Source organism: Myotis myotis, unplaced genomic scaffold, assembly GCF_014108235.1.
Source record: "Myotis myotis isolate mMyoMyo1 unplaced genomic scaffold, mMyoMyo1.p scaffold_m19_p_4, whole genome shotgun sequence".
In the NCBI taxonomy this organism is placed as follows: domain Eukaryota; kingdom Metazoa; phylum Chordata; class Mammalia; order Chiroptera; family Vespertilionidae; genus Myotis; species Myotis myotis.
The window spans coordinates 81739660-81759067 of record NW_023416346.1 but is presented as its reverse complement, the minus strand read 5'-3'; the positions used below and the strand labels follow the sequence as shown (position 1 = coordinate 81759067).

Genomic DNA, 19408 nt, shown 5'->3' with positions numbered 1-19408 from the left:
ATTCTTGCACGAATCTTCGTGCATTGTGCCTCTAGTACCTATATATTCCTTGAAAAAACCCCCCACAAATTGTAGCATTATATGCCCTGTTTTGCACCTTGCTTTTTTTTCCCCATTGATTTTTAGAGAGGAAGGGAGATGGAGCAAGAGTGAGAAACATCTATCAGTTGCCTCCCACATGCCCCCCACCAGGTATCAAGCCCACAACCTGGACATGGAATTGAACCAGTGACCTTTTGGTGCATGGATTAACAACCAACTGAGCCACACTGGCTAGGGCAGCACCTTGCTTGTTTCACTTAACAGCATGTGCTGGAACTCTTCCCGAATAAGTCCATTATAGAGTTGCTCATCATTTTTGTGACTGCATAGTATTTATACTGGTAGCTGTACCATGGTTTATTTAATCAATTTCATACTGGTAGACTTTAGGTTACTTCCAACTTTTAGCTCTTGCAAACAATTGTTTCAGTGAATATTTTTTGTACATGTGTCATTTCAAACATGTATTTATAGGCTATATATAGAATAATATATAGATTATAAAGAAATTAAATATAGAATACATCCCTTGAAGTGGAATTTCAAGATCAAAGACTATAGCACTATGACTTTTTAAAATTAAAAAAATGTTCAATTACAGTTTACATTCAATATTATTTTGCATTAGTTTCAGGTGTACAGCATAGTGGCACTATGACTTTTGATTGGCCATGAGGAGGCTCTATCCAGTGATTATTGAACACGTGGCAGCAAGTCTTCCACTTCCACATCCACTTCTGCTACTGCTGCCAAGGGCAACTGTTTCCACTTCTTTTTGTTTTACTTACAGAATCCTCTCTCTTCTGTGGAGTATGTGATAAAACATTTTGTCTAGTGGTACTGTATAATACCTTCATGGAGAATGCTTCATATCTGTGGTGTAATGTGTCTGGTTCAACATATTATTCTTTTCACATTCTTCTACTTATCATCATAACCTTGGTTATGGAAACCCTCTGCTAACTTCCTAGCATCTTCCCTCTCCTTTTTCCTACACCCCTTTTTAGTACACCTCCTTATTTTCCTTTCCCTTCTCTTTTTTTTCCCTATCCCCTCTTCTTCCTCCTCCTTTGTGATGTTATTTTGATATGTCAGTTTGGCTAGGCTATAGTTATTTTTTTATTGTTAGATATTTATTTACAATAAAACTCTTTTGAAACTTCACTCAGTCCTCAGTTATTGAATCAAACTAATTTTCATGTGCAGGTAGGTATTTTGTCGATGTGATTAAAGTCCATAACCAGTTGACTTTAAGTAAAGGAGATGATTCTAGGTCAGTGATGGTGAACCTTTTGAGCTCAGCGTGTCAGCATTTTGAAAAACCCTAACTTAACTCTGATGCCGTGTCACATATAGAAATTTTTTGATATTTGCAACCATAGTAAAACAAAGACTGATATTTTTGATATTTATTTTATACTAGAGGCCAGGTGCACAAAAATTTGTGCACTCAGGGGGGAAGGGGGGTCGCTCAGCCCAGCCTGTGCCCTCTCGCAGTCTGGGACCCCTCGGGAGATAACGACCTGCTGGCGTAGGCCTGCTCCCGGGTGGCAGAGGGCAGGTCCAATCCCTAGGTGCAGCCCCTGGTCGGGCTCAGAGCAGGGCCGATTGGGGAATTGGGGCGCCACCCCCTGTCATGCACAGAGCAGGGCGGATTGGGAGGTTGCGATGCCACCCTCAGTCACGCTCAGGGTAGGGCCGACTGTGGGGTTGGGGTACCGCCCCCTGTCACACTCAAGGCAGGGTCGATGGGGAGGTTGCGGCGCCACCCCCTGTCACGCACAGAGCAGGGCCAGTCAGGGGGTTGGGGCGCTGCTCCCTGTCATGCACAGAGCAGGGCCCATCAGGGGGTTGGGGAGCTCCCCCCTGTCATGCACAGAGCAGGGCCCATCAGGGGGTTGGGGAGCTCCCCACTGTCACAAACAGAGCCGGGCGGATCAGAGGGTTGGGGCGCCGCCCTCTAACACCCACAGAGCAGGGCTGATCAGGGGGTTGGGGCACCTCCACTGTCACACTCAGGGCAGGGCCGATGGGGAGGTTATGGCTCTACTCCATCACACACAGAGCAGGGCCCGTGGGGTGGGGGGGTTGGGGTGCTGCCCTCTATCACCCACAGAGCAGGGCCGATCAGGGGGTTGGGGCGCCGCCACTCTCACACTCAGAGCAGGGCTGATGGGGTGGTTATGGCTCTACCCCGTCACACAGAGCAGGGCCCGTGGGGTGGGGTGTTGGGGCGCCGCACCCTGTCACACACAGAGCCACAGGGCGATCAGGGGGTTTGGGCACTGCCCCCTGTCACGCTGATCCCGGTGCCGGGAGGCCTCGCGGCTCCGCTGATCCTGGTGCTGGGAGGCATATTACCCTTTTACTATATAGAATAGAGGCCTGGTGCATGGGTGGGGGCTGTCTGGTTTTCCCTGAAGGGTGTCCCGGATCGGGGGGGTGGGGGTCCCCACTGGGGTGCCTGGCCAGCCTGGATGAGGGGATGATGGCTGTTTGCAGCTGGTCACACACCCTTCAGGGTGGGGGTCCCCACTGGGGTGCCTGGCCAGTCTGGGTGAGGGGCTGAGGGCTGTTTTCAGGCTGGGACTGAAGCTCCCAACTGCTCCTTTTTTTCTTTTTTTTCTTTTTTATTCTGAGCCAGCTTTAGCTCTGAGGCTCCAGCTCTTAGGCCTCTGCTCCTGAAAGCAGGTATCTGGTTTGTTTAGGTTCTACAATCGAAACTCTGTATCAACTCCAGGTCTGAGATCCCGGCTAGCTGAAAGCTGGTTTCTGGGGTTTTGTTTAGCTTCTATTTTTGTAACTATGTTTCAAACTGCCAGCTCAGAGGCCTGCAGCGGCAGGCAGGGAACGTTGGAGTCCTCCGTCACTGAAGCAAGCAAGCCTCATGTTAGTTTCAAGCTGCCTGGCTGCCGGCCGCCATCTTGGTTGGCAGTTAATTTGCATATCACCCTGATTAGCCAATGGGAAGGGTAGCAGTCGTATGCCAATTACCATGTTTCTCTTTTATTAGATAGGATATTTAAATGCCATTTAACAAAGAAAAATCAACCAAAAAAATGAGTTCACGTGTCACCTCTGACACACGTGTCATAGGTTCACCACCATTGTTCTAGATAATCTGGGTGAGCCTGATCCAATCAGTTGAAATACCTTAAAAGCAGAGCTGAGGCTTCCCTAATGAAGAAGAAATTCCTGCTCTAAATAATAAGTAGCTTTGGTCTGTGTTTAAGAGTTCTGGCCTGCCCTTTTTGAGAGACTGTGCTATCAATTTTGGACTTGATTAGCCAGTCCCCACAACTATGTGAGCCTATTTCTTACAATAAAATCTCTTTTTTTCCTAAAAGAACTTTAAATTTTATTTCTCAATTACAGTTTACATTCAATATTATTTTGTATTAGTTTCAGGTTAGACAATCATACTTTACAAAGTGTTTCCCCCAATATTTCTAGTACCCACTTGGCACCATACATAGTTATTGCAATATTATTGACTCTACCCTATGCTTTACTTTAGATCCCCATAACTATTTTGTAACTACCAGTTTATACTTCTTAATCCTTTCACTTTTTTCACCTAGTCTCCCAACCACCTCCCCTGTGGCAACCATCAATCTGTTTTCTGTCTGTGAGTCTGTTTCAATTTTTTTTGTCGTTTATTTTCATCTTTTAGATTTAATTTAGCCTAATACCCTCTAGACCCATCAGTGCTATTGCAAATGGTAAGATTTCATCCTTGTTATGGCTGCATAATATTCCATTGTATGTATGTTCTACCACATTTTTATTCACTCGTCTATTGATGAGCCCCCGGCTGCTCCCATATCTTGGATATTGTAAATAACGGTGTAACGAACGTAGGGGTATATCTATTCTTTCAAATTAGTGTTTCAGGTTTCTTCGGCTATATGCCCAGAAGTGGAATCATCATTGGGGTATAAGACAGTTCCATGCTTAATATTTTGAAGACCCTCCATACTGTGTTCCACAGTGGCTGCACTAGTGTGTATGGATTTATTGATGATAGCCATTCTGACAGGTGTGAGGTGAAATCTCTTTAAAATTGAATTTATTGGAGTGACAAGGGTTAATAAAATTATATAGGTTTCAGGTGTACAATTCTATAATACATCATCTATATATTGTATTGTGTTTCACCACCTCAAGTCAAGTCTCCTTCTATCACCATTTATCCCCCTTTTACCCTCTCCTACCTTTCCCACCCCCTCTGTCTATGAGGTGTGTTTTTTTAATCCTCACCCAAGGGTATGTTTTTTATTTATTTTAGATAGAGAGGAAGGGAGACAGAGAGAGAGAGAGAGAGAGAGAGAGAGAGAGAGAGAGAGAGAGGAGAGAAACACTGATGCAAGAGAGAAATATCAATTGGTTGCTTCCTGTATGTACCCCAAACAGGGATTGAACCCACAACCTGGGTATGGGCCCTGGCTGGGAATCGAACCCACAACCCTTCCATGCGCAAGATGACACTCCAACCATCTGAGCCACACTGACCAGGGCTATGAGGTGTTTTGTTTGGTTTTTTTTGTTTGTGTTTTTTGTTTTTTTGCTTAATCACTTCACCTTTTTCACCCAGTGCCCACTATCCCACCCCACCCCCAATAGCTGTCAGTCTGTTCTCTGTATCCATGAGTCTGTCTCCACTTTGTTTGCTGGTTTATTTTGTTCATTAGATTCCACATATAACATTTAGTACTTGTCCTTCTTTGACTGGCTTATTTCACTTAGCATAATAACTCTCCAGGTCCATCCATACTGTTGCAAAGGATAAGATTTCCTTCTTTTTTCTTTTTTTTTCAATCCTCACCCAAGGATAGATATGTTTATTGATTTGATAGGTAGAGAGAGAGATAGAGACAAACATTGATTGGTTGCCTCTCAGACATGCCCCAAGATTGCTATGGCTCTTTGGGGCCTTTTGTGGTTCCATATAGATTTTTGGAATATTTTCCCCAATCGAGGACCTAGGTATATGCCCCAACTGGGAATCAAACTGGTAACCTCTCGGTGTATGGGATGATGTTCCAACCAATGGAGCCAGAGAGAGAAACATCAATTTGTGAATCCACTCATTTATGCATTCATTAGTTGATTCCTGTGTGTGTCCTGACCAGCTATCAAACCCACAACCTTAGCACATTGGGATAATGCTCTAACTAACTGACTACCTGGCCAGGGCTGTACCACAGCTTTTTTTATCCACTAATCTACTGATGGACATTTGGGATGCCTCTTAATCTTGGCTATCTTATCTAACAAAAGAGAAACATGCAAATTGACCATACCTTTGCTATACTCACAAGCCACGCCCACCAACCAATCAGAGCGACTATATGCAAATTAACTCAAACAAGATGGCAGCCGACAGCCACAGAGTTGGAGCAAGCAGGAGGCTTGGCTGCCCCAGCGATGGAGAAAGCCAAGCTTCTCGCCTGGCCGGCTGTCGGCTCCGCTCAAGGCAACAAAGTTTCAATTATAGAAGATAAATAAATCCCAGATACCTGCTTCCAACCAGCCTCCACTGGGAGCTTGGGTGGCTGGGGGGCTTGGTCAGCCTTAAAACAGCCATCAGTCCCTCACCCAGGCTGGCCAGGCACCCCAGTGGGGACTCCCACACTGAAGGGGCTGTGGCCAGCCTGCAAACAGCCATCAGCCCCTCACCCAGACTGGCCAGGCACCCCAGCAGGAAGCCCCACCCTGAAGAGGGTATGGCCATACTGAAAATGGCCCTCAGCCCCTCACCCAGGCTGGCCAGGCACCCCAGCAGGGACCCCCACCCTGAAGGGGGTGTGGTCAGCCTGAAAACGGCCCTCAGCCCCTCACCCAGGCTGGCGAGGCACTCCAGCTGGGACCCCAACCTTGAAGGGGGTGTGATCAGTCTGAAAACGGCCCTCAGCCCCTCATTCAGGCTGGCCAGGCACCCCAGCAGGACTCCCACCCTGATCCAGGTCACCCTTCAGGGCAAATCAGCCAGCTCCCACCCATGCACCAGGCCTCTATCCTATATAATAAAAGGGTAATATGCAAATTGACCCTAAGAGCAGAACGACTGGGAATGACTGGTCACTATGACACACATTGACCACCAGGGGGCAGATGCTCAATGCAGGAGCTGCCCCTGGTGATCAGTGCACTTCCACAAGGGGAGCTCTGTTCAGCCACAAGCCAGGCTGATGGCTGCCAGTACAGCGGTGGTGGTGGGAGCCTCTCCCGCCTCCTCAGCAGCACTAAGGATGTCCAAGTGCAGCTTAGGCCTGCTCCCCACTGGTAAGTGGACATCCCCTAAGGGCTCCCCAGCTGCCAGAGGGATGTCTGACTACCAGCTTAGGCCCAATCCCCCAGGGAGCGGACCTAAGCCAGCAGGTGGACATTTCCTGAGGGGTCCCAGACTGCGAGAGGGCACAGGCCGGGTTGAAGCCCCCCCCCCACCCCCCCCCAAGTGCACAAATTTTTGTGCACTGGGCCTCTAGTTGTAAATAATGCTGCAATGAACATAGGGGTTCATATATTCCTTTGAATTGATGTTTCACATTTCTTCATATATATTCACAAGGCAGTTCAATTTTTAATTTTTCTAGGTAACTCCATATTGCTTTCCACAGTGGCTACACCAATTTGCATTCCCACCAGCAGTGCACAGTGGGTTCCCTTTTCTCCACATCCTCACCAACACTTATTTGTTGATTTATTGATTATAGCCATTCTGACAGGTGTGGGGTGATACCTCATTGTGGGTTTTAATTTGCATTTTTCTGCTGATTACTGACATTGAACAACTTTTCACATGTTTACTGGTCATCTGTATGTCCTCTTTGAAGAAGCATCTATTCAGGGTCCTTGCCCATTTTTTATTGGATTGTTTGATTTTTGGTGTTGAGTTTTATAATTTCTTTATAAATTGTGGATATTACCCCTTATCAGATGTATCATTGAAGAATATGTTCTCCCATTCAGTGGGTTGTCTTTTCATTTTGTTGATGGTTTTCTTTGCTGTGCAAAAACTTTTTAGTTTGATGTAATCCCATTTGTTTATTTTTTCTTTGTTTCCCTTGCCCAAGGAGATATATTAGAAAAAGTATTGCTACAAGAAATAATTTTCAGGGTTTCGAGTTTAACATTTAAGTCTTTAATTCATTTTGAATTGTTTATGGTGAAAGCAGGTGGTCTAGTTTCATTTCTCTGCAAGTGTCTGTCCAATTTTCCCAACACGATTTATTAAATAGATAATCTTTAGCCCATTGTATGTTCTTGCCTCCTTCATCAAATAATTATTGACCCTAAAGGTTTGAGCTTATTTCTGGGCTTTCTATTCTGTTCCATTGGTCTATATGTCTGTTTTTATTGACAGTACAATGCTGTTTGGATTACTATGTCCTTGTAGTATAATTTGATATTAGGTAGTGTGATTCCTCCAATTTTGTTCTTCTTCCTTAAGATTGCTATGGCTCTTTGGGGTCTTTTGTGGTTCCATATAGATTTTTGGAGTATTTGTTCCAGTTCTGTGAATATGCTATTGGTACCTTGATAGGAATTGTGTTGAATCTAGATTGGTTTGAGTAGTATGGACATTTTAATTATGTTAATTCTTCCTGTTCATGAACACAATATATGCTTTTTTGTATCTTCTTCAATATCTTTCTTCAGTGTCTTATAATTTTCAAGTACAGGTCGTATACATTCTTGGTTAAATTTATTCCTAGGTATTTTAAGTGCAATTGCAAATGGTATTGTTTTCTTAGTTTCCCTTTCTTATAGTTCATTATTGGTATATAGAAATGCAACTGATTTCTGGATATTTGTATTCTTCTTTACTGAATCCATTTATCAGTTGTAGTAGATTTCTGGTGAAATGTTTAGGGTTCTGTATATACAGTATCATGTCATCTGAAAATAGTGACAGTTTTACTTCTTCCTTTCCAATTTGGATGCATTTTATTTCTTCTTTTCTCATTGCTGTGGCTAGCACTTCTAGTACTATGTTGAATAAGAGTGGCAAAAGTGGACATCCCTGTCTTATTCCTGATATAAAAGGAAACACTTTTAGTTTTTGCCCATTGAGTATGATGTTGATTGTGGGTTTATCATATATGGCCTTCATTATGTTGAGATATGTTCCCTCTCCCATTTTGCTGAGAGTCTTTATCATAAATCGGTGCTGGATTTTATCAAATGCTATTTCTGCATCTATTGATATGATCAGGTGGTTTTTATATATCATTTTGTTTATCTAGTGTATCATGGTAATTGATTTGCAGATATTGTACCAATCCTGCATCTCAAGAATAGATCCCACTTGATCATAGTGTATGATCTTTATAATGTATTGTTGGATCCAGCTTGCTAATATTTTGTTGAGGATTTTAGCACCTAAGTTCCTCAGGGATATTAGCCTGTGATGTTTTTTCTTTGTAGTATCCTTATCTGGTTTTGGAATTAGGATAATGCTGGCTTCATAAAATGAGCTTGGGAGTCTTCTCGAATTTTTGGGAATAGTTTGAGAAGGATATGTGTTAGTTCTTCTTCGAATGTTTGGTAAAATTCTCCTGTGAAGCCATTCGGTCCAGGACTTTTGTTTGGTGGGAATTTTTTGATTACTGCTTTAATTTCACTAGTTATAATGTGACTTCAGATTCTCTGATTCTTTCTGATTCATTTTTGGAAGATTGTATGTTTCTAGGAATTTATCCATTTCATCTACATTGTCCAGTTTGTTGGTATAAAGCTGTTCATAATATTTTCTTAAAAGTTGTATTTCTGTGAAATCAGTTGTTACTTGTTCTCTTTCATTTCTGATTTTATTTATTTGGGTCCTCTATCTTTTTATCTTAATGAGTCTGGTTATAGATTTGTCAATCTTGTTTATCTTTTTAAAAATAAATATATTTTTATTGGTATCAGAAAGGAAGGGAGAGAGAGATAGAAACATCAATGGTGACAGAGAATCATTGATTGGCTGCCTCCTGCACGCATCCTACTAGGGATCAAGCCTGCAACCTGGGCATGTGCCCTGACTGGAAATCGAACTGTGACCTCCTGATTCGTAGGTCAGCGCTCAACCACTGAGCCACACTGGCCGAGCTTGTTTATCTTTTTTTTTTTTAAAGAACCAGTGGTTGATTTCATTGATCTTTTGTGTTTTTTTTTAGAATATATTTCATTTCTTTTTGCTCTGATCTTTATTATTTCTTTTCTTAAACTCACTTTCAGCTCTGTTAGTCATTCTTTTTCTAGTACCTTTACGTATAAAGTTAGATTGTATATTTGAGATTTTTCTTGTTTCTTGAGGTAGAATTGCTTTTGCTGTGTTCCATAGATTTTGACTTCTTATGTTCTCATTTTCATTTGTTTCAAGGTATCTTTTGACTTCTTCCTTGATGTTTGTTAACCCAGTCATTGTTTAGTAACATGTTATTTTGCCTACATGTCTGTGTATGTTTCAGTTTTTTATGTGTGATTGATTTCTAGTTTCTTACCATTATCGTCAGAGAAGATGCTTGATATAATTTCTGTCTTCTAAAATTTATTAAAATTTGTTTTGTGTCCTAAAATGTGGTCTATCCTAGAAAATGTTTCATGTGCACTTTAAAAGAATATATATTTTGCTGATTTGGAGTGAAATGCTCTGAAGATATCAATTAAATTAATCTAATCTAGTGTGTCATTTAAGGCCACTGTTTCCTTGTTGATTTTCTGTCTGCAAGATCTGTCCCTGATATCAATGGGGTGTGGACATCCCCTACTATGACTCTTTCACTGTCAACCTCTTCTTTTATATCCATCAAGATTTGTTTTATATATTTTGATGCTCATATTTTGGATGCGTAAATGTTTACAAGGGTCATATTTATATCCTCTTGTTGTATTGCTCCCTTTATCATTATGTAGTGTTCTCTTTGTCTCCTACTATATAACCTTTGTTTTAAAGCCTATTTTGTCAGACATAAGTATTGCTACTCCACCTTCTTTTCATTTCCATTTGCAAGAAATGTTTTTTTTCCATCCCTTTACTTTTAGTCTGTGTATATCTTTTGTTCTGAGGTGGGTCTCTTGTAGACAGCATATATATGGGTCTTGTTTTCTTATCCATTCAGCTACCTTATGTCTTCTGATTGGAGCATTTAAGCCATTTACATTTAAAATGATTATTGATAAGTACATGTTTATTTCTATTTTATTCTTTTAACTATGTTCCTCTCTGTTTCTTCTTATTTCCCCTCCTCCTCCTCCTCCTCCTCCTCTTCCTCTTCCTCCTCCTCCTCCTTCTTCTTCTTCTTCATTTTTAAAAATATATTTTATTGATTTTTTAGAAAGGGAGAGGGATAGAGAGTTAGAAACATTGTTGAGAGAGAAACATCGATCAGCTGCCTCCTGCACACCCCCCACTGGGGATATGCCCACAACCAAGGTACATGCCCTTGACTGGAATCGAACCCGGGACCCTTTAGTCCCTAGGCCAACTCTCTATCCACTGAGCCAAACCAGCCAGGGCTTATTCTTATTCTTCTTTTCTTTCTTCCCCTCCCCCTCCCCCTCCTCCTCCTCCTCTCCCCTCCTCCTCCTCCTCTTCCTCTTCCTCTTCCTCCTCCTCCTCCTCCTCCTCCTCCTCCTCCTCCTCCTCCTCCTCCTCCTCCTCCTCATTTCTCTCTCCCTTCTCCCTTCTTCCTTAACCATTTCTTATAATTCTGGTTTTGTGGTAACAAACCCCTTTAGCTTTTTATTGTCTGGGCAGCTTTTTATTGCTCTTTCAATTTTAAAGACTAGCCTTGTGGAGAACCAAGGTGGCGGTGTAGATAAATGCTGGTACTCACTGCCTCCCGCAACCATATCAAAATTACAATTAAAATAGAGAACAGCCATCATTCACAACTGCTTAAAATCTGGCTGAATGGAAGTCCTACAACTAGAGAAGTAAAGAAGAAAGCGCATCCAGACTGGTAAAAGGGGTGGAGGTGCATAACGGGTGGTCTGATACCTACCTGTGGCGTGTGTTTTGTTTTTTTTGAATCGGGATATTTTTTAAATATCTCAGTTGTGGAGGCCTCCTGTGAGGAGCAAGGAGTCCCAGCCCCACAATAGACCCCCAGCCCAGGGTTCTCGAGCTGGGGAGAGAAGTCTCCATAACTTTGGGCTGTAAAAACCAGCAGGGATTGTGGCTGAGTGACACAGAGGTTGCTGTAGACCCAGGCAGTTCCTCTTTAAGGGCTGGTGCATGAACTTGCATGAACTTACATGGACTCGCTCTCTCTGAACTCCAGCGCTGGGGCAGTGGCTTGGGAAGATCCAGAGACCTACAGGGAGGAACTGGATTGTCTGGCATTAGAGCAAAAACTTAGGGGCAGCTTTCTCCAAGACAGGGTTGCTCGCAGGAGTCATTGTCCTTATGCTAAAACCTTCCCCATTGCAGAGCTGACTGGCAGCCATATCTGAGTTTCCATCACCCTGGGTCATACTGTTCATTCTGACTTGGTGATTCCCTGAGACCCCACTCCATCCAATCTGCAACCTTACCCAAACTGTTTGCAGTGGCTTTTCCATACGAATGGCCTGTCCTGGCTCAGGCTTAAGACTTTCCTAAAATCTCTCAAAAAAGAAGCAGCTGGAGTCAGCATTCCTCATGCCTATCAATAAGAGGCCCAAGACCCAGAACAAGCAGCAGCCTGCCTTGCTTCACAGTTTGGCTTCACCTAGGCACTTCCATGCCCAACACAAGTAGCAGCCATCTGAAGATGGTTCTATAGCTCCTGCCGTGTGGCCCCCAGGAAGTGGCTAATTTTGTACCTCCTGGAAGGTCCTAAAGCCAGGGCAACCAGTGGACAGCTTCAGACCATACCAGATTACAACTCTACACATCCATGAGGGACACACTCAAGGGGCAGACTCATTGAGTACCATAGCCCCACTGAAGCAAGTCCTGCTCCATAGGGGTGTCTCTTCCATAGCAGCTCTCCCACTGTAGTTGCAACTGGTCCTCAGCCAGTTGGCTTGGAGGTCAATTCCTTCCAGTGATGCCAACTGCAATCAAGGCTCAACTACAGTAAGACAGTGCACACAGCCCATACAGGGTCACACCTAGAATGCCCAGCTCAAGTGAATGGGGAGGCTGAACCACTTGTCCCTACAGGACACCTACTACAAAAGGCCACTCTACCAATTCCAGGAGACATAGCAGCTCTACCTATTACATAGAAACAAACACAGGGAAGCAGCCAAAATGCAGAAACAAAGAAACATGTCACAAATGAAAGAACTGAAGAAATCTCCAGAAACAGAACTAAATGAAATGGAAGCAAATCAACCACTAGATACAGAGTTCAAAACAATGATTATAATGATGTTCAAGGACCTTAATGAGAGCTTCAAGAGACTTAGTGAGAATTTCCAGGATCTTGGCAAGAATTTTAAAGACATGAAAAAGAACCAGTCAGAAATTAAGCATACACTAACTGAAATAAAGAATAATTTGCAGGGTTTCAACAGTATAGTAGAGGATTCCAAGAACCAAATCACTGATTTGGAATGTGAGGAAGCATAAAATCACCCAATAAATAAATAAATAAATAAATAACACCCAATCAGAAGAGCAAAAAGAAAAAAGAATCCAAAAATATGAAGATAGGGTAAGGAGCCTCTGGGACAACTTCCAGTGTACCAACTTGGTGAAAGAAATAGACTTACAAGTCTAGGAAGCACAGAGAGTCTCAAGCAAGAGGAACCCAAAGAGGCCCACATCAAGACACATCATAATTAAAATGCTAAAGATTAAAGACAAAGAGAGAATCCTAAAAGCAGCAAGAGAAAAACAGTTACCTACAAGGGAGTGCCCATACAACTGTCAGTTGATTTCTCAATAGAAACTTTGCAGGCCAGAAGGGAGTGGCAAGAAATATTCAAAGTGATGAATAGCAAGGACATACAACCAAGATTACTCTACCCAGCAAAGCTATCATTTAGAATTGAAGGTCAGATAAAGAGCTCCTAGACAAGAAAAGTTAAAGGAGTTCATCACCACCAAGCCAGTATTACAATGAAATGTTGAAGGGTATTCTTTTTTTTTTTTTAAATTAAATCTTTATTGTTCAGATTATTACATTTGTTCCTCTTTTTTCCCCCCATAACTCCCCTCCTCCCAGTTCCCGCCCCACCCTCCGCCCTCACTCCCCACCCACTGTCCTCATCCATAGGTGTACGATTTTTGTCCAGTCTCTTCCCGCATCTCCCACACCCCTTCCCCCCCCCCTCAAGAATAGTCAGTCCATTCCCTTTCTATATCCCTGATTCTATTATGACCACCCGATTATTTATTCACTTGATTCTTAGATTCACTTGTTGATAGATGCATGTTTGTTGTTCATAAATTGTATCTTTACCTTTTTCTTCTTCTTCCTCTTCTTAAAGGATACCTTTCAGCATTTCATATAATACTGGTTTGGTGGTGATGAACTCCTTTAGCTTTTCCTTATCTGTGCAGCTCTTTATCTGACCTTCAGTTCTGAATGATAGCTTTGCTGGATAAAGTAATCTTGGTTGTAGGTTCTTGGCATTCATCACTTTGAATATTTCTTGCCACTCCCTTCTGGCCTGCAAAGTTTCTGTTGAGAAATCAGCTGACAGTCATATGGGTATTCCCTTGTAGGTAACTGAGTTTCTTTCTCTTGCTGCTTTTAAGATTCTCTCTTTGTCTTTAGCTCTTGGCATTTTAATTATGATGTGTCTTGGTGTGGTTCTCTTTGGATTCCTTTTGTTTGGGGTTCTCTGCGCTTCCTGGACCTGTAAGTCTATTTCTTTCACCAGGTAGGGGAAGTTTTCTGTCATTACTTCTTTAAATAGGTTTTCAATATCTTGCTCTCTCTCATCTTCTGGCACCCCTATAATTCTGATGTTGGTACGCTTGAAGCTGTCCCAGAGGCTCCTTACACTATCTTCGTATTTTCGGATTCTTTTTTCATTTTGCTTCTCTGGTTGGGTGTTTTTTGCTTCTTCGCATTTCAAATCTTTGCCTTGATTCTTGCGCTCCTCTGGTCTGCTGTTGGGAGTCTGTATAGTATTCGTTATTTCAGTCCGTGTATGCTTAATTTCTAGTTGGTTCTTTATCATAACATCAAGGGTCTCATTGGATTTCTTGAGGATCTCACTACATTTATCGGCGGCTTCTAGACAGTTCTTAAGAGACCTTAAAAGTGTGGTTCTGAACTCAATATCCTCCATTGACAGTTTTGTCCTGTTTCTTTGTCTCCGCATTTTTTATGCTTTCTTGGTGCACCCCCTAGTGGTCTTTGTGCGCAGTCTTGTTGTAGTTAAGCCTTGATTGTTGTCAGTAATACTGGGCGTGATTTGACCTCCAGGCTAACTGGCTATGAGATTCTGCTGTGTCTGCAGTTGGAGAGCTTCTGTGCTGGATCTCTAGGGCGGTGCTAATCTAGCGTTTGCCTGAGGCTATCCAGCAAATGGCTCTGCGCAGGGCTTGGGCTGGGCGGGTCCCCGGGGATGTACAGGGCGGGCAGAGCGAGCAGTTATGGCTGCTCTCAGTTCCGTCCCTAGAGGCTCTGCCTCACAGAGTTCCAGCAACCGCTGCAAACCTCGGAGAGAAAGCTGCCTTCGAGTTCTGACCGAAGCCAGACAGTCCCGCTTCTCCCGTTTGAGTCTGGGTCCCTAGAGCCTCGCCCGGATCTGGAGCTCAGAGTCTGAAACTCCCTCCCGATTGAAAACAACAACCGCGCCCTCCTCCTCCAGCCCGCTCTGCGTGCACTCCGCACCTTAGTATTTCATTTCAGCACTGGGTATGATTCTGGGTATGATATTCTCTTTCCTCCTAGTTGTAGAATTTCCACTCAGCCAGCCTTCCTGTGGTTCTGGATGATGTCCGTTCCGTCTTTTAGTTGTTTTTTGAAGTGGTTGTTCGAGGCAGCAATCTCCGGCATTAACCTATGCCGCCATCTTGGTTTTCCAAAGGGTATTCTTTTTTAAAAAATATATTTTATTGATTTTTTGCAGAGAGGAAGGGAGAGGGATATAGAGTTAGAAACATCAATGAGTGAGAAACATCTATCAGCTGCCTCCTGCACACTCCCTACTGGGTATGTGCCCACAACCAAGGTACATGCCCTTGACCAGAATCGAACCTGGGACCCTTGAGTCTGCAGGCTGACGCTCTATCCAGTGAGCCAAACCAGTCAGGGCTAAAGAGTATTCTTTAGGAAGAGGAGGAGGAGGAGGAAGAAAAAGAAGAAGAATATAAACAATAAAATGGCAATAAATACATTCACAACTGAATCTAAAAATCGAAATAAACAAGGAACCTAATGAATAAAATAAACTGATGAATAAAACAGAACCAGAGGCATGGAAACATGGACTAGACTGTTGAATCTCAGAGGGAAGGTGGAGGATGGGGGCAGGAAAAGATTAACCAAAGAACTTATATGCATATATGTATTACCTATGGGCACAGACAATAAGGTGGTGAAGGCCTGGGGTGGTGCAGGAACCAGATAGAGGGGGCCAATGAGGGGGAAAAGGGGGAACATCTTTAATACTCTCAACAATAAATACTAAAAAAAAAAAAAAAAAAAGAATAGCCTTGCTGGATAAAGTAGTCTTGGTTGTAGGTCTTGCTTTTCATCACACCTAACTGTCTTTCTTTTAAATGCTTTTAAACTTCTCTCGTTGTCTTCAATCTTTGCCATTTTAATTATGACGTGTCTTTGTTTGGGCCTTGTTGGGGTCATCTTGTTTGGGACTCTCTGTGCTTCCTGGACTTGTGTATCTTTTTCCTTCAACAGGTTAGGGAAGTTTTCAGCCATTATTTGTTCAAATAAATTCTCAATCCCTTGTTCTCTCTATTCTACTTCTGGTACCCTTGTGATGCAGTTATTGTTACACTTTATGGTGTCCCGGGGTCCTTTAAAGCATCCTCAATTCTTTTTTTTTTCTGCTGTAATTGGGTGTTTTCTTATACCTTGTCTTCCAAATTGCTGAATTAAACCTCTGTTTCATCCAGTCTACTGTTTTTTTCTTCTGGTGTTTTCTTTTTTTAAAATTTTTATTGATTTCAGAGAGGAAGAGAGAAGGAGAGAGAGATAGAAACATAAATGATGAGAGAGAATCACCGATCGGCTGCCTCCTGCACACCCCCCCACTGGGGACTGAGCCCACAACACAGGCATGTGCTCTTGACTGGAATCAAACCTTGGACCCTTTAGTCCGCAGGCTGATGCTCTATCCACTGTAACCAGCTAGGGCCTTCTAGTGTTTTTTTGTTTTTTGGTTTTTTTTGCTTCAGTTCTAGATTTATTACCCTCTTTGTTTAAGGGCTTTATAAACATACTGACAGGCAACATCTTGACAGGCAACATCTTCTCTAGAGGGATGGGAAAGTTTGCGGATTCTGCTAGAACTTTTGGGCCCCAGGCCACAAGGCACAGTAATATCAGTGAGGCCAGTAATATATTTTCCTACTAATTTTACAATGACCAACTTGAGAACACTTAGATTGGCATCCGCAATGCAACCCTGAAGAGATTTGTACTTTTTCTCTCCAGTGCTTTTTGGTCTATAACAGGAATGCCCCTTACTCAGCAGCGAGTGACATGGCCATAGGTCAAGACATTGGGATCCACGGGGAACCCTTGTTTGTCGTTCTCACTACTGATTGGAAACACACAACCCTTCCATTCTTCACCCAGAGCATCAGCAGCAACTTCTGTGGCCATACACTTCTCATAAAAGGTATGAGGTTTGTGTTCATCATTCACTTCAATGAGTTTCTAGCAGCCAGTGAATGGGAAAGAGATCTTCAGCTTCATCCTGAAGCAGGCAATCACCATTTGCAACAGCATGGATGGAACTGGAGAGCACCATGCCAAGCGAAACAAGCCAGTCAGAGAAAGACAAATTTCACATAATCCCACTCATTCGCAGAACATAACGAACAACATAAACTGATGAACAAAAACAGATCCAGAGACAGAGAAGCATCGACCAGACCGCCAAACCTCAGAGAGAAGGCAGGGGAGGGTGGGGGCAATGGAAGAGATCCTTTCTGGTGTATTCTTCATTTCACATACTGTATTCTTCATTTCTGACTTGTTCTTTTTTTATGCCTTCTATGAGTTTTTTTAAGCTTACTATCTCTTTGTTCAACTTCTGAGTTCATCCATTCTTCCCCAAAGTTCCTTGAGCATTCTTATAACCATTGTTTTGAGCTCTACATCTGGTTAATTGCTTTCCTCCATTTCATTTAGCTCTAGTTATGGGTTCTTTCATTTGGGGCATGTTTATTTGTCTCCCCATTTGGGCTGTCTCTTTGTATTTGTTTCTATGTATTAGGTAGATGTGCTACTCAGTCTTGGTAGGGTGGCCTACTGTAGTAGGTGTCCTGTGGGACCCAGTGGCACAGTTTCCTTGATCACCTGCACTGGGTACTCCTGGAATGGCCCTTGTGTGGATTATGTGGGCCCTCCTGTTTTAATTAAATCTTGATTACTGTTGGCCTATTTGTGTGTATGGTCGACCCTCAGCTGTCTAACTGTGAGGGTCACCCCTCACCACAGTGTACTAGCTTCTGTGCAGGTGCTAATTACACAGAGTGGAATTCACCTCAGCAGAGTCTGGTACCTGCTGAGATCTCCCTTTGGATATGCTACTTGGGAAGGTAATTGGATCCCGCTCTGGTGTTGCTTGAAGCTGGTCACTGGGTGGGTTGGTTCTTGAACTGCTTGGGAGGGACTCGGGTGCAGGACAATGTCAGACGCTGCCTATGACTGCCCCTGGATAACCTGTTTAGAACTACAGTGATCCATAATTTGTGGCTGCCTCTGCTGGATCTGGTTGTGTATAGGAAGCATCAAGCTGCACACCAAGGTTGACTTACCAGCACCAGGCCTGAGGATAGGTCAGCAAAATTCCCTAGGAAGTCTGAGGTTCACCTCTGCCTGCTTCTGCCTGCTGGCTGCTTGTTAGACTCAGTCACTAAAAGAGCCTCTGGCTATACTCGAGTTGCATGAGGTAGGTTCTCAGTGAATCCTCAATTAGGAGTGAGTGCTGTTCACCAGATCTATACAGGTTCAAACTTGGTGCCAGTGCTGAGTTTAAGGCCACTCAGCAATGTTCCCAGGGTATTCAAAGTCTAGCTGCCACTCTCTTGGTGCTTGCACACCTTTGTGGTGGGGAGGAGTCTCGGGGAGTTGTCAGGGTGAGGCCAGCAGAGTTTATCAGGCCCAAACACACCAATATTTGGCCTTGTGCAGGGAAAGCTCTGCACTGTTTGGGCTTGCGAGGGAAAAATTCCCCGTCCTAGAGCCACACAACTAGGTCTGTCCCAGATACTGCCAGGAGCCCCATCTCAGCAGGGTGGGGCCCTTCAGCCTTGGGGAACTAGGGGGGATGGCCCTCACCCCAGTGCCACACAATTCAGTTTGTCCTAGATTCTGCCCAGATCTCAGCAGGGTGGAGCCACCAAGACTAAGGGTGGGGCCTCAGGAGCCTGGAGAGTGGGGCTAGTTGATCTCTGGTGAGGGGAAGGCACCAGTTAGGTTCATGGGAAAGTGCGGAGGCATGGCCCCCACTTCAAAACCGTACAACTCAGTAACTGATACCCCCTAATCTGCCCAGATCGGTACACCCTGGCCCAGGCAGCTTACTCCTCAGCAGGACACAAGCTCCATAGGATGGGTCAACAGGGAGACCAGAGGGTAGGGTTACTGCATTTTCCCAGGCTGATGCTGTATGCAGGAGCATGCTCCATCCAAGAAATATGGTGTCTGCGGTGCGGTAGTGTGACTCAGCCCAAGGCATCCTGGCAATTGTCCCCTCAGCTCTCTCTCTCCAAAGCCATACACTCGCATGACTCTAGCCCGCTCCACTCTCCCTCCACCAGGGTGAGTGCCTGCAAAGGAGATTTTGTGTGTTGGCCCTTTAAGAGAGGGTGCTTGTGTCTCACTGCACCCCTACACCTATCCTGCTTCGGTGAGGCTCATCCCTGAAGTCAGTTATACCCTGTGCTCCCCCCACCCTCACTCCACACACCTCCAGGTTGAACAGCAACAACCACACAACAAAGTTAGAGTATTTTCTTTTTTATTTCAAATCAGAGTTCTCCACTTCCTCCTCTTAGATGGGACAACTGTTAAGAACATCCTTTCTCTGCTCATTTTGCTTACCTCTCCACAGAGCACCCCGCCCCTGCCATTGCTCCTCAGTCTTTCCAAACTTCAAAAACAACCAAAAGGTGAAAGTGGTTTTGTAGCCTGTGCAACAAAATATTCATGTGTATGCAATTAATTATTAAAGAGACTTTGTTCTCCCTGTCAGAGAAGTTTAATATTTAGTTTGAGGCATGAAGAAGAAAAGA

The 19408-nt window shown here is 43.7% G+C and overlaps 1 protein-coding gene across 2 annotated transcripts in view; it reads left to right on the top strand.

Moving 5' to 3' along the window:
- TAF1 (TATA-box binding protein associated factor 1) overlaps positions 1 to 19408 on the top strand; it is a 163445-nt gene that overhangs the window by 133082 nt on the left and 10955 nt on the right. The window contains exon 38 of one of the 2 annotated variants that reach the window (XM_036304323.1): positions 671 to 797. The exons of the other annotated variant lie outside the window; for it this stretch is intronic. Coding sequence (XP_036160216.1) covers positions 671 to 689 — 19 coding nt within the window. The 3' untranslated portion in view covers positions 690 to 797. Of the gene's footprint in view, positions 1 to 670; positions 798 to 19408 lie in introns of those variants that run through there. 2 annotated transcript variants of the gene reach the window in all.